At 36.9% G+C, this 15659-nt stretch overlaps 1 protein-coding gene across 1 annotated transcript in view; it reads left to right on the plus strand.

The window, feature by feature from the left end:
* The window catches only part of ZFPM2 (zinc finger protein, FOG family member 2), a 464257-nt gene that overhangs the window by 233527 nt on the left and 215071 nt on the right, over window positions 1-15659 (plus strand). Inside the window, exon 4 of the mRNA XM_004282929.3 lies at window positions 6818-6936. Coding sequence (XP_004282977.1) covers window positions 6818-6936 — 119 coding nt within the window. The remainder of the gene's footprint in view (window positions 1-6817; window positions 6937-15659) is intronic.

The raw sequence follows: 15659 nt of genomic DNA on the forward strand, positions 1-15659 counted from the left end.
ATCCTTAAGGTCAGCCAGAATAATAAAAGTTTCCTGAGTTTGTAATACGTGCCAATATTTGGTAGCGTACGCGTGTCGATTTGCTTCTTAACGCTGTACACATTTATTTCTATGACTTTTTAGAAACTATAGCCGAAGGGTGTGTTTTGTATTCTTAAGAAATGCAGTGAATTAACTTTGCTAGGTTTTAGACAATTCCAGTGTCTTGTTTTAGGTTTTAGGTACTGAATGCATTGCATGAAAAGGGAATGTTTCTATTTTGCCACCACCATTATGTTATCTTTTCCAGTGCAATTACAAGCTAATTCAGGGCTCTTTGTGTTACACTAATAGCTTCTGATTTCGCTGCTGTTACCCAGTACCTCTTCATGCACTTTTAATACCATCTGCAGTGCCCCCAGCACTTACCTTAGGTGAGCATTTTTCTCTAAGTAGAGACTCATCTTTGGCAAATCATTAATGGAACATCAAAAAGATCCCATCTGTTAGAGTTACATATGGCTAAGATCAGAATTATCAAATATCTCATTTTTTTCTTTATTCTTTTTTTTTTCTTTTTTTCCTTTCTTATCCACACAATAAATGTAGTTGTCAGCAGGATAAGTTCATGCACCGGATAAGGTCACAATTTCATTTAGTGACAACTTCCAACAGTAAGAACTTACAAGGTTCGATTTATTAAAGAGTCAGAAGGGATAAGATCACTGCATGGCCAGCCTGATTTATCAGGGCTTGACTGGAGTACTTGAATAGGGAATGTCGTATTTCAAGTTTATGTTCAAAACTGTAGTTTAGTGTGTGTGATGACTGTATGACTCAAAAATTGAGAAGGAAAATTAGAAAAGGTATCCCTATAAGGCGATTTGTAGCTACTAACCAAGAACTCTCATTTCCTGTGCCAAACCATGCTTTGAGATGGGTCAACAGAGTGTTATATAAATGGCACTATTTGTCTTAGAATGCAGATGAAACATGCTGTTGTTAATGCCTGAGGAAACACACATAGTGGCAAGACTGCAGTTTGGCTGTGAAGATAATCAGCAGTTAAATGATCATCTAACCCTCTTCTGTATCTGGCAGGCAGCTGTCAAATGGTTAAACCATCAAGTAGCAAGAGCTCTGCCATGCTTCAGCCACCTTGGCTGACTTTGAAAATGTTTCGAGATGTTTAGAATCTTTGAGTGCTTTTTGAACTCAGCATGACTTCGGAGCTGTCCATGTTTGATACCATGATGTATAATGTTTTCCAACCATGAAGAAAATATAAATATGGGTTCTGACGCTATAGCCGTCTGCTGTAGTAAGACCTGATAAACATTATGAGCTAATTCATGTGGTCTGCTTTAAAAGTTGGTTATGTATTTAAAACCACGTTCAAACCAATCCAAAGTTTATTTTCAGCAAATGAAATAGGATCTTCTGTCATCTCATTTACTTTCAACCATGTCCTTCTATGAAATCTGAGCCTGGAGTTAAGGGATATTCTGTAAATACCATATACATTTATGCCATCAACTTAATGCTGAATTCAGTTGAAGCATGATTGCTGATAATTATGCTAAAAGGCCCACATCTTGTCTGTTCCCCTTTGGTATGCTACAGTTTTCATATACTTTGCTCTCTAATGAGGCATCGAAAGGACTCCATTAAAAAGAAACAAGACAATGACTTGATAGCACCTTCAATAAAAGAAGATTTGAGGGTATCTTCCTTGATTTTAAGTATTTGTTTCCACCAGTAAATTTCTTTTATTTGGACAAAAAAAGTGGGCTGATATCTTAAAAGCTGCAGTGTGTTTGGTAGTGATTTCTTACTCAGGGCTTTTTTTTGAAGTGAAGCTATCATAAGTCTTTGAGTAATCGCAGACTTTTAAAAGTATACATTATCAAGAAGATAAGAGAAACAGCCCTCAGCACTAACAATATTATCTTTTACCAAAATTGATTAGTCCATCCAGTGTGTCTCAAATATTTTGTGTGAACTTACCCAGCATGTTAAAAATATGAATTGGGCAGAAAAGAAAACTTCTTCATCCTACTCCATGTTTCACAGATGAGGTAATGTAGTTAATGCAATAAAATGTTGAACAAATGAAATGTATGATTGTTGTAATACAAAGGGAAGACACGTATTAAGACAACTTTTTTTTGTCTTTAAAATCAACTTTAACTGTACTACAGTTAAGTCTGTGAACTTACGAAAATCCTTATCCAATCAACGATGTTCAATTTGTATTTTGCACTTACCACATGTCACAAACTATATTAATTACCATAGAATAAACAGAAATAAAAAATGCACCTGTAGTTCAAGATGTTGAGGTGAAAGAAGTTATCAAGGAGAAACCACTAGGGAATCATTAAATGCAAAACTGCATGGACTATAAATGTTATGGGAGAATTAGGGAAGGAGAACTCAGTTTGTTCCGGAGTTCAGAGTTGTTTGGTGAAAGAGAATACCTTCGAGTTTGATCTCGCAACATTAATAGGGTTTATCAGGGCAGCCAGGAGGATGGTGTGTCTGCCAGGTAGCAGCAGCAACAATTCTCAGAAAGGTGTGGGAGTTAAACTGGAGATGAGGAGGCAGGTGCCATAAGGAAGAGTTTCTTGACTGGAAAGAAGAAGAAGAAATTCTGGAGAGCAGAACCGGCAGTCAAGCACATTGCTGTGGAGCAACTCTGCGGTGGTATTAGGATTCAGGCATAGATGTTCAAGTTGGGATGGTCAAAAGGAAGCTAGTGAAGGGACTTGCACAAATGAACGACAAGATGAAACTGGAGTTTTTAATATGTTTATCCTGGCAGGAATTTGGAGCCCAAATCAGAGCTGTAGAGTGAGTTGAGGCTGATTGGTCCTCTACATCTGAGTTGGTAAAAACTGGGAAATGCTGATAAGAAAGGTAAATCCAGGAGATATTTAAGAGGACGTTAAAAGTCAAGGTATGGATAGAGGTGTTAAAGAAGGAATGTGACCACAGACACTGAATAGTTAGATGTGATGGTGGAAGTATGTGGACATGCTCTTAGAATGCTTCAGTGTCTTTGTGGTGAAATAGTAATTTCTTTGCTCATGTTATCTGAGTGAATCCTCTCAGCAGCCATATGAGGAAGATGTTGTGATTCCTATTTGGTTTGAAGAAACCGAAGTTGAGAGGGTTAAGGGACTTGCTCAGGATCACATGACTTGTTCCACTTACTTTTCTCCAATTCGATTTTGAATCTGTGTGCTGGCCTCCCATTCTAGAACATTCCATTCACTCCAGACACCCGTGGTCTCCATCTCATCAAAATGAATTTTCCCAGTCCTTTTCTTACTTTTGTAAATGTTCAGGTTACTTGATTGATCCCTCCTCCTTTAAATTCCTGATCAATCCATCGGATGCTGTGGTACCACGTCCAGTTTATGCTCTATTTTCTATTTTCTCACACTTCTCTTAAATATTCTGTGCCTACTCCTCCGTCCCTCTGCTTTTTGAAAATCCTTGGAACTGTATCCTAGATCTTTTTATTTTATCATGTTATACTCTCTCCTAGATCAAAAATTCTATGACTTTTACCATATACAAGCTGGTTTTAATTAATGAATAAATGCCAACATTTATCACTCTAGCTAAGACCTTGCTCCTGAGCCACAGGCTTGTACCTATCCACCCCAAATCACCTCCTGCCTTGCTTACAAAGCCACTTTGACCTCAGTATTTCCAAGCTATAACTCCTTATCCTTAAATCTTCTTTTTTCTGTGTACCCTATCTCAATAGGCACATGACCATTGGCCCGTTTGCCCAAGCCAGATATGAGACGATCATTGCTGGATTTTTCCTTCCCTAATACCTAAAATCTAAATAATCACTAAGTTCTGTGACTTCTACTTACCAAGCCTTATGGATTACACTTCCTCAGACTTATCCAGAACCCAAGCTTGTTTTGTTAGTTGCTTTATTCCTGGGTGTCACCCACTATCTGGTATTTAGTAGTTACCCAGTAGATATTAGTAGAATAAATGAACGAATGAACTAATGAATGGATTCAGAAAAGAATGAGCAAACAAATCAAATGAGAATGGAACGTTGCTTTCTGATTTTGAAATCTCTGATCTTTTCCAGCCAAACATTCTTTTTATGATAAGCTAGTTCTAGGACCTGGGTCTTTGATCCAGCATCTCAGTGTTCTTTCTACCTCTCATAATATATCGTATCTGGGGAAAGAAAATCATGGTGTCACGGACACCTTATCAAGTAGCAAGAGAGTGCAAACCCCTCTTTAACAATGACAGACCAAAGACTTAGAAAAGACATAACCTACTCATGGCCATTCAGGTGGCAATTTGATAGAGGGACTAAAATTTAATCTTAATTTAGTGCAATAATGTTTCCTCTATTTCATGACACTTATTAATCTTTGAAAAAATTAAAAAAATATTATACTCCTAAGCAATATGTATGTTAAATGAAATATAATTTCTGTTAATACAATATCTTATTTCTCTTGCTATCAGTAAACTATGTAGTCTTGGTAGTGTATAATGCTATTTGCAATGTGCTTATAGTTTTCTATAAAGCTGCTCTGAATAAATGAATATTTTAATATGATTGTTTCAGCAACAGAAAAGATTTCCCCAAACCTCAAAATAACATCTGACATCTTGATAAGCAAGAAAGGAGACTGAAATTTGTCTGTTTGTCTAATAAAGTTGAAAAGATTGACTTGAGAGCTTGAACAGTTACTGGGCTTTCTGTTATGGCCATCTTTAAGAGCTCGTAAAACTAATTTTGGCCTGCTTAAAATTTTAATGCATAGTCAAAGACACCTCCAAAACTTTGGAGATATTTGGGTATCACTTCATGATCTGCCCTAAGTTTGTAGTTCTTAATCCATTAAAAGACAGACCTGGGCTTCCCTGGTGGCGCAGTGGTTGAGAGTCCGCCTGCCGAAGCAGGGGACATGGGTTCGTGCCCGGGTCCAGGAGGATCCCACATGCCGCGGAGCGGCTGGGCCCGTGAGCCATGGCTGCTGAGCCTGCGCGTCCGGAGCCTGTGCTCCGCAACGGGAGAGGCCACAACAGTGAGAGGCCCACATACCGCAAAAAAAAAAAAAAAAGACAGACCTGCTTGTAAATCCACAGGTATAGATAAGAAGTCACTGTTTGACTGAGTCTGAACCCTTTTCAAATGAAAAATGTCAGTGGCAGAAAGAGAGGATTAATTACATTTTTAAAGGGTTTTCAAAGTTTTTCATGATTCCTCTGGTATCACTTGAAATGTGACATGACTAGGTTCTTTTTTTTTTAGTGTGTAAAAACAAGCAAATTATTTGGGCATCATTTTTATGTAGAAAAGAACATTTTAAACTAGTGTTTAGCTGAAGGGTTGAAATGTATTTTATCTTTAGAGGGTAAATTGTAAAGAAATTGTTTAAAATGTAAGCATGAATGAAAAATAAGAACTATCAGATAGAAATTAAAGTTTCTTTTCAAATAGAAAAATTATCCCAAATTTTTAAATAACTGCATTATCAATATGAAAATGCATACATACGTTAAGGGATATTTCCCACTGAGCCGTATTTGACATCATAACAGGTTGTTGGCTATGCTCTATCTTTGAGGATTTTCTATACAAGTCTCTGATGCTAATGCATTAATCAAAAAGATTGTATGAGGATAGGGCTTCCCTGGTGGCGCAGTGGTTGAGAATCCGCCTGCCGATGCAGGGGACACGGGTTTGTGCCCTGGTCCGGGAAGATCCCACATGCCGCGGAGCGGCTAGGCCCGTGAGCCATGGCTGCTGAGCCTGCGCGTCCGGAGCCTGTGCTCCGCAACGGGAGAGGCCACAACAGTGAGAGGCGGTAATACTCTCAGGACATAAATATCATAGATTTAATTACTTAAAGAGAAGGTCTCCAATTCCTGATTGAGATTTTTTTCCATTTATTCCAAACAATGTTTAGGCTTAATGACCAATTTAAAAATTTTTGAAGGCTTCATTTCTTTCTTTTTTTTATTAATCTATTCATTTATTTCTTGAGTGACCATTTGATGAATTCCTACTTTATGCAAGTGTGTATACTGTCTTTACTTCCTGTTTCTCTTTAATGATCCCAAAGTAATAATTAGGAGGAAATAAAAGGAAGAAGACCATCCTAAACTGGCTGTTTCTTAAGGGTTTTTGTCCAAACCTTTTTGGTAACATACAATCTTACCTAAAGTACCAAATATAAAAAAGTAATGACTTTGACTAAACATTTTTTTAATTTGCAAAACCATACATGTCCATTTTTTGCACTTGTATTTGTTCTATCCACTGAAACTAGTCATAAATTCAGGAAATTGCCAAGTACTTTCAAAAACTCTCCATGTTGTTCACCAAGAGTCTTGAATCATTGTAATACAGTTATTGCCTAAGGTATATATCTTTAATTGTAATTTTTTAGTTACTTTGGTGATCAAATATAGGAATTTTAACTCTAAGTCATTGTCCTAACGCTTCTTGTCTATCTGTTTTGGCATTGGATCAATGCTTTCTGAGGACGTGTTATCATTTCTACTTCTTAAGGATTTACTAAATAGAATGGACTTCAGTAGGTGATAAGTGTGCAAAGGCTAAAGAAAGAAATTGGACTAAATGTGAATATAATTATAAGGACAAGTTTTATTATCCTCTCAGGATACCAAGATCAGTTGTTTTTCAGATGAACATAATTAATTCTCTTTATATGAATCCTGAGAATATTGTTCGTGTAAAGCAAGCACACAAAAAGAGACGGCTGTTGGTAAAGCACAGGTGAAAGTAATTTAAACGCCTCGTGTTCATTGTCTGCAGGAGAGCTGGAGGTGTTTCAGAAAGACGGAGAACGAAAAATTCAGAGTCGGCAGCAACTTCCAGTGGGAACTACCTGGGGGCCGTTCGCTGGGAAGATGGACCTGAATAATAATTCCTTGGTATGTAGATGTTCTGAGATGGTTGACTCTTAATACTTCGTCATAGCACAGAAATTATCTCTGCTTGCTTCCCAGTGAAATCACTAAAAATAGCTGTTTCTTCTTTTTCATGGGCCACAAAACTGGGATGTCTTCCAAGTGGTCTGTCTCTGACAGTATTACATGTAGAATTTAGAAGGAAACAGGTTAATCATACTAAATGGTTATCTAGTAAGGTCATTTATAAGGTTGTGGCTTTATCTGCTTAGCCAGACTAATATTGTCCATATTTAATAATGTATACAAATGCTTTTAGTTTTTAGATGACACAGATTAATTGTCATGCATTACAAGTTTACATGATGAACAAGGAATAAACAACCTTGATATTGCTTGGTGATACTATTTGTGCCTTTAAGAGTGAGAATGAGTGACCAGCATCATAATTTTTCTTGTTAACTTTTTTGTAAAAATTCTGAGATCAGAAAGTCTACCTCTAGGAAAGATTGTATGGACAATTGATTGATTAGATGTTTTAAAAAGTTATGGAAAGATGGAATATTTGGTTACATTTAAACTTCATTTCTTAATTGAATGTTAGCTTCCTATTGCAGCTGTAGCAAATTACCACAAACTGTGGCTTAAAACAACCCATATTCATCATCTTGTAGTCTGAAAGGAATCTCTCTGGGCTAAAATCAAAGTGTCTGCAGGGCTGAGTTTTTTTCCTGGAGCTTCTAGGGGGGGAAATCTGTTTTCTTTGCTTTTCTGTCTTCTAAAGGTTGTCCACAGCCTTTGGCTTCCAACCCCCTTCCACCTTCAAAACCAGCAATGGCTGATAGAGTCTTTCTCATATCTTTATTCTGACTCTTGTGTCTCCCCCTTCCACATTCAAGAACGCTTGTGATTACATTGGGCCCACCTGGGTAATCTAAGGTACTCTTGCAACTTTAATTCCATCTGCTTTCTTAATTCCCTTTTGCCCTGTAACATTCACAAAGTCCAGGGATCAGGACATTAGGACTTCTCCTATTATAAGTAACAATACAAGTGATAAAACTTGGGGATAAAAACGTTTTATATTCTTTAGGAGATCCAGAAATTCTTTATATGTATGGAAGTCCTTCTCTCTAAATGCCATTTTTGTAGGAAGAGTTTCATGCCTGCTAAATATCTCCATCTACACTGGGGGTCGGGGTGAGACATAAAAACTCCCAGGGGGGTTTTGACAAGTGTGCTCAACTCAGCAACATTGCTTTCCTTTTTCAATTGAGTACATGAAAGAAATTTCTTCTTCAAGCTATTACATGAGAGAAACTGGTATGTGCGGATTTTTGCTTATTTAGTGCCATGTGGATGAGACAGAGGTCATTGATTTAACTAAAAGTAATGATTGGAATAAATAAGAAACATTTGTGTCATCAAACTTTCAAACAACATAAAAGGTTCTAGGGGTGTGTTTTTACTTCCTAAATCCATGTGTTTAATCCATAAAAGGATGAAGCAGGAGACTGTACCTGTGTTTAAGAACCAAACAAGTTGATACACCAGGCTAAATATTTAATAATCTGGGCAGTTTAATTTGTGGTGGTCCAGTGCACCTACTTCAGAAAGGGTTTGAGAAGTGGCTTCACGAACACTGCAGACCTTAGTTGGTTGAGTTGTATTAGTGGACTGTTCTACTGATTCCTTTGATAGAGTAATATTAGCTATTATACTACTTTATCAAGCAAAGACAAGAGGAAGATTGTGTCAGCATCAAAGGGTGAATTAAGTGCTATTCAAAACCCATTTTATCTGGGGGTTTCTACTGGTTCTTTAGCATTGCTTTAAAAATGTTGTAGGCAATAAGATATTTATCTTATTTGTCACTGTATATCAGACACCAACATAAACTTTAGTCATTTCTCTGATATTTCTTCAAGAGTGTACTGCCATTGAAGTGGCAGCTATCGTTGCTATAAGAAATGCATGTTTTCCCCTTTATTACATCAACATAATATCTCTATGAAAATGCAACCTTTGATTAATCTTTATATCATTATATATATGTAGACTGGTGCTTTTTACACATTTTTAACGTATGCTAAATTGTGATGTGTGGAAAGTAAACCTATTTGTGGAACTTTAATTTTCCAGTGAAATATTTTTAGACAGATGATATCATTTGGTTCTTTTTTCATGCTTCTATACCACTCTAAAGCTATCTTGGGCCATACATAATATCTTTTAAAGGATTCAATTTATAGTTATGAAGTTTTTGGTGTTTTTGATACTATTTGAAGTGAATGACTGCTCTTTAGGGTATCCAAAACCAATCGTGGGGAATAGTTTTTTAATAGAAAATAATCTTAATACCCTAATTTTCTCCTTTTTTCTTAGGATTTAAATATTTAATTCATGTTAATTCCCTAAACTATAGCATTTTCTCTATTTTTAAATGTAGTTGCTTTGCTAAAATATACTTAAAAAATTTTTTTGACAATAACATTCTTTTCCAGAATTTACTTTTGATTTTATGTCATTAAACACTACTAATACTAATATTGACACTATTGTTACTTCTGTAGAACAATTGTCTAAGTTATACTTCGTACTTATTTTTTCTAGACACTATATGGAGAATTGGAAACGGATTAGCTCCCTTACTCCCTTACTCCTCAGAACAAACCTATGAATTGGGTTCTATTTTATTTTATTTATTATTGAAGTATAGTTGATTTACAATGTTGTGTTAGCTTCAGGTATACAGCAGAGTGATTCAGTTATGCATATATATGTCTATTCTTTTTAAGATTCTTTTCCCTTATAGGTTATTACAAAATATTAAATATAGTTTCCTGTGCTATACAGTAGATCCTTGCTGATTATCTATTTTATACATAGCAGTGTGTATATGTTAACCCCAACCTCCCAGTTTATGCCTCCCCCCCTTACCCCATTGGTAACCACAAGTTTGTTTTCTATGTCTGTGAGTCTATTTCTGTTTTGTATGTAAGTTCATTTATAGCATTCATTTTTTTTAATTCCATATGTAAGCAATATCATGTGATATTTGTCTTTCTCTTTCTGACCACTTCACTTAGCGTGGTAATCTCTAGGTCCATCCATGTTGCTGCAAATGGCATTTTTCGTTCTTTTTTAATTGCTGAGTAATATTCCATATCTTCATTATCCATTCATCTGTCAGTGGACATTTAGGTTGTTTCCAGGTCTTGGCTATTGTAAATAGTGCTGCTCTGAACATTGGGGTGCATGTATCTCTTGGAATTATGGTTTTGTCTGGACATATGCCCAGGAGTGGGATTGCAGGATCATACATTAGCTCTATTTTTAGTTTTTAATGAATCTCCATACTGTTCTCTATAGTGGATGTATCAATTTACATTCCCACCAAAGTGTAGGAGGGTTCCTTTTTCTCTACACCTTATCCAGCATTTATTTTTTGTAGACTTTTTGATGATGGCCATTCTGACCAGTGTGAGGTGATACCTCATTGTAGTTTTGATTTGCATTTCTCTGATAATTGGTGATGTTAAGCATCTTTTCTTTTTTTCTCTAAACTTTTTATTTTATATTGGAGTATAGCCGATTGACAATGTTGTGATAGTTTCAGGTGCACAGCAAAGGGACTCATCCATACATACACATGTATCTATTTTCCCCCAGACTCCTCTCCCATCCAGGCTGCCACATAACATTGAGCAGAGTTCCCTGTGCTGTACACTAGGTCCTTGTTGGTTATCCATTTTAAATACAGCAGTGTGTACATGACGACACCAAACTCCCTAACTATCCCTTCCCCCCATCCTTCCCCCTTGAATTTGGATCTGTTTAAAATTGTATTTATAGATAAGAAAATAAAGGCTCAGGCCTTTTGATTCCAGAATCTGTGTTTTTAAAGACCAGGCCACACTCCTCCTCAATAGTATCTATAACATGATATGAGTATGATAAAATTGTTAGGGATTTCTTTACATGAATTCTAAGTTTATAAAAATCTCTGGGTGAAAATATGCAGTGATTAGAGGTAGACTCTTTTTTTTCTTACTTTGGGCAAAATATTTGTTATCATACTTCATAACTATCATGACGGAGGAGTTATGAGTTAATTCAAAGACTACCACAATTTTATTACCTCTTTATATTTGGACAGTACTTTAATATGTGTTTTATATCATGAAGATAAATTTTCTTTACCATAAAATGTATAGCCTACTAAACCTTCTTTACCCAACCTGGAATCAAGTTTGGAATTAGCACACTCTTTTAAATTAGCACACCCTTTTAAATTGCTTATTCGCCAACCAACGTAATGTTACTCTGTTCAGACTCATGGTGTCGTCTCAAGAGATCCAGCACACTAATTAATCCAACACAGTAATTAATTGAGTCACCATGCCAGATGTCAGATCCTTTTTATATCTTTCAAGTTCCCATCTTGAAGTGCATTAGCAATATGCCACCTTCTGCAGGAAGCCTTTGCAGACCAGGCATTTGGATGTATATAGAACATTTCCAGAAATATAGGCTATATAGAAACACCAAATGAATTGATTTGACAAAAAGTTTTCCTTGGAATCATGTAACACACTGAACACGGAAATAAATAATCTTTTGCTCACACCTCATTATCTTGTTAGATATTTCATGCTTAATAGCAACATATAGTTAATATTTTCATTGGACCAGATAGGGGTCAAAGTGCTTTATATCTCATTTAGTTCTTACATAAGCATATGAGAAGATAATATCCGTTTTTTCCTCCTTTGTTATCGAGGAGGAAACTGCTACTGTGAGAAGTTGAATGACTAGCCCAAGGTCACCTCAATCTGACTTGAGAACCCATGTTGCAATCAAATACTGTCTGAGAAATTTTATCTGTAATACAGGGATAATAATGCTACCTAGCTTATCAGAATTTTGTAAAGACTAAATGAGGTAACACACATGAGTTATCCAGAAATACTGACTACTGTTACTGCTCAGTCACCTGTAAACATGGGTCCATTAAAATCTGTCAAGTTTAAGACTGAAAAGACACTCCAAATTAAATATGTAAAACTATAGACTTTTGGCATTTGGGGATTTTACATGCCTAAATTTGACTATTTTCCAAGGACACTGTATTAGTCTGGGTTCTCCAGAAAAACAGAATAGGGTGTGGGGTGTGTGTGTGTGTGTGTGTGTGTGTGTGTGTGTGTGTGTGTGTGTGTGTCTAGAGAGAGAGTGAGGGGGAGAGAGAGAGATTTATTATAAGGAATTGGCTCACATGATCATGGAGACTGGCTAGGTGAAAATCGGTAGTTTAGGTCAGCAGGCTGGAGAGTCAGTGGTGTAGATGAACTTTGTTACTTGGGGAGGCCAGTCTTTTTGTCCTATTCAGGCTTTCAACTGATTGGATGAGGCTCACCCACATTACAGAGGGCAGTCTGCTTTACCCAGAGTTCTCTGATTCAATTGTCAATCTCAACCAAAGCTCCTTCCAAGTTAATACACAAAACTAACCATCACAGATTCCAAAGGTCTATGGTATATTGTACGTTTCAGTTTTTTCAGGCAGTCTTACGCCCCTGAATGAATTGTTAGCCAGCAAGTGAGCCTAGTTTTTTTTCCAACATCCTACCTCTGTGCCAAGGAATAACTTAACGTGCTATCATGGTGACACAAATTTCATGTTTTTGAAAGTCTTATAATTTTATTCATTGAAAATATCAAAGGACTATTGACAAGGAAGGAATTTTTAAAATCACTTTAAATTGTGATCAATATCTGTTTTGGAGGTGTTTTAGAATTTCTATATTTATATGTTGTGCCTTTGATGTTTTCCCATTTTCTCCTGAGGACAGAGATCTTTGTAATATGCTAAAATCTCTGCTATGCTTGCCGAGGTAAGTGCTTAATAATGATCAAACAACCTTTATATAGAAGGTTAGGTGTCTCTAATATTAGTGACATTTGCCCTCTCTGTCTTTTGATGTATCAGCTGTCAGTAGCTAACGAGTCTTATTCAGCGAGCTGCATGCTGGAATCATGCAACATGCATACTTAATTAAACAGAACATAAATAGAAAGTCCCAGGTTACTTAATACATAATAGTAAACTTATCACAATCTGTTTAATTCAACAAATGAAATTTGACATAGAAATTTCATTTTATTGATGCCATTCAATCAGAATAGAGCCTTGTTTTATTTTCCCACGGGATTGTGACATTGAATTCTACAAATAGGAAATACATATATAAAGGATACTATAGGCAAAATTTTATTGACTTAATAATGACATAGTGCATACATTAAATTCCACCTTACATTTTTTAAGATAGTTATTAACATAGAAATGTGGTTGAGGAAAGAATTAGAGATTCCTGATCACATCACAGGGAAATATTAGAATTGTTAGATATCTCCATTGCTCCCCTTCTAGTTCTAACTCTTCCAGTACCCGTCTCTGAGCCCATTCATTGCCATGGTCTTCAAGCTTCATGTTGTACACTCTAGAGCAACTATATCCCTATCCATGTGTCTCTAGCGTTCACCTGTATTGCCAAAGGCTGCTTAGTGGAATCATCTCTGACTTTCTATTTGAGAACATTTCTTCCAGCCTCAGGAGCAAACCTAACTGCAAGCCTGGCAAGCTGGAAGTGCTGGAGAATTAACGCTTCCAAAAGTAATCCTCAACCAATTATGGGCAGAAGTAGGTGGATAAATACCCCTGCTTCCTCACCTCTCCATTAGGATATGAGAAGTGTTCTACACAGTCTCTTGGAATTTGCCAGTGAAATTGAAGTCCAGCTGGCTTTATAACACAGCGTTTATGGGTTTTCTTTCCCTTCCTCCTTCCTCCTCCACACCTCTACTGAATTTTTCTGAGATCACCCCTCCAATAAACTACTGACACTTGAATCAGTCTCAGGGTAACCTGGGGAAGCCATACCAACGCAGCTTCTAGGATACAATAATGAAGTAAATTGGAAAGTTATATCCAAATTATTGTTGAGATTCTAGACGACATAGATTTTTTTTAAATTGTTAGTATTCAATTCTAGATCACTGCCTCTGGCAAATAATATATACTCAATAGATTCTCTTTAAAATAAAACTCTGATCTAATTGAATTTCCTTACCAGGAGCAGTCTGACTGACTCTACCCATACCCTCCCATCTCCACCCTCTGAATGATATAATTTATAATGCTGCTGAGGCATGACTTTTTGTGGGGTCTTATATTTCTTTTCATTGATGTTGACATTGTAAACAATATCCTCCTTTTAATATTCATTCTAATCTGGGCTCAGGACTCCCATACTTTCCTACTTCTTATGTCTCTCTCGGTCTTGGCTCTTTTGCATTTAACTGTGAGTGTTTCCCAAAACACTCCGGCCTTTCTTCTCTTCTCCCTCTGTTTCCAGTGCCTCAGGGAGCTTATCCACTTGCAAAGCTTCAGCTACTAATTTACAAATGACATTTAAATTAAAAAATCTCTAACCTTGGCTTTCTACCCTTTCTTTAATAGCACATTTCAACTGTTTTACAAGCCTTTCCCACTGACTTCCTCCAACTAAACAGTCAGGAGGTGAGTTTATTACTGTTTCCACACACTGTCTCCCTGTTCTTCTCCCTGACTTCCAAATTTTAGTCACCTTTAATCCGAAGTCTCTCCCTCTCCTTTCCTGCCTCTGCAGGAAGTTCTTTCTATGAGTTATCCCATGTTTCCCTCCCATTTCTACCTCTCCTTCTCTCACATCTCAAATGCCTATTTACATATGTAGTCACACACACACACACACACACGCACCCCTCTCCTTTATTGGTTATAACTAACACCCTTGTTTTTGTCATCCACTCAGAGCCAGACATCTTCCAGGACTCTCCTTTTCATGTCCAGAAACCAAGTACCATAATTCCTGCTTTCTTCGTTTCTGTTCCCTTCTTTCTGTTTCTGCCACCACTGCTGTAGGTGAAACCGCCATCATTTCTTCCTTGATTATCACAGTATTCTTCTAACTTTCTTTCTGCCTTCCTTCTTGCCTCCTTTTTCTTTACCCAAATCACAGTGTGTCCTAAAAGCAAAACTAATCACTTGTGTGCTTAAGACATCCTAAAGGGCACAAGAGAACCCAAACTTATGGTGAAAGGGTCTTCATGACATCACCTTCTCGACTCTTACCCCTTTTCCACTCTCAGTGTAAGTTTCAGTCCACCTCAGCTACCTGCAGTGCTCTGAAAATATTCCTGTCTTACATCTCTATGCATTTGGCCGTGCTGTTTTATCATCCTAGAAAGCCCTATGACCTACCCCTCGGCCCCTCTTCATCACATTAACTCCAATTGTTACTTCAAGACTCAGCCCAAGGTTACCCCAAAGTGGACCTTCCCTAAAGCCTCCAGTCTGGAATAGATATCCACTCCTCAAGTATTTCCATGATCTTTAGGTTTACTACGATAAGAACATTTCTAACATAATTCCAAATGTCTACTTACTTGTCTGTCTCCCCTGCAGCCTGTATGCTCCTTATTTATCTTCTATATTTGTATCCTTCTTACCTAGAACAATGTCTGGTTCAAAGCAAGTCCTCAATAAATAACCCTTAGAGAATGAGTCAATTAATCCTTTCCTTTAACTTTTCTCCAGTAACAGTGAATGAGGCACATCTTTCTTTATTCATCTTTCTTTATTTATTCTTGTATTCTCCATGAGTCTTTTACCCATTTTTCCTGCCTCCTCTGAGATCTTACTT

The sequence above is a fragment of the Orcinus orca genome, chromosome 17, assembly GCF_937001465.1.
Source record: "Orcinus orca chromosome 17, mOrcOrc1.1, whole genome shotgun sequence".
NCBI lineage: Eukaryota > Metazoa > Chordata > Mammalia > Artiodactyla > Delphinidae > Orcinus > Orcinus orca.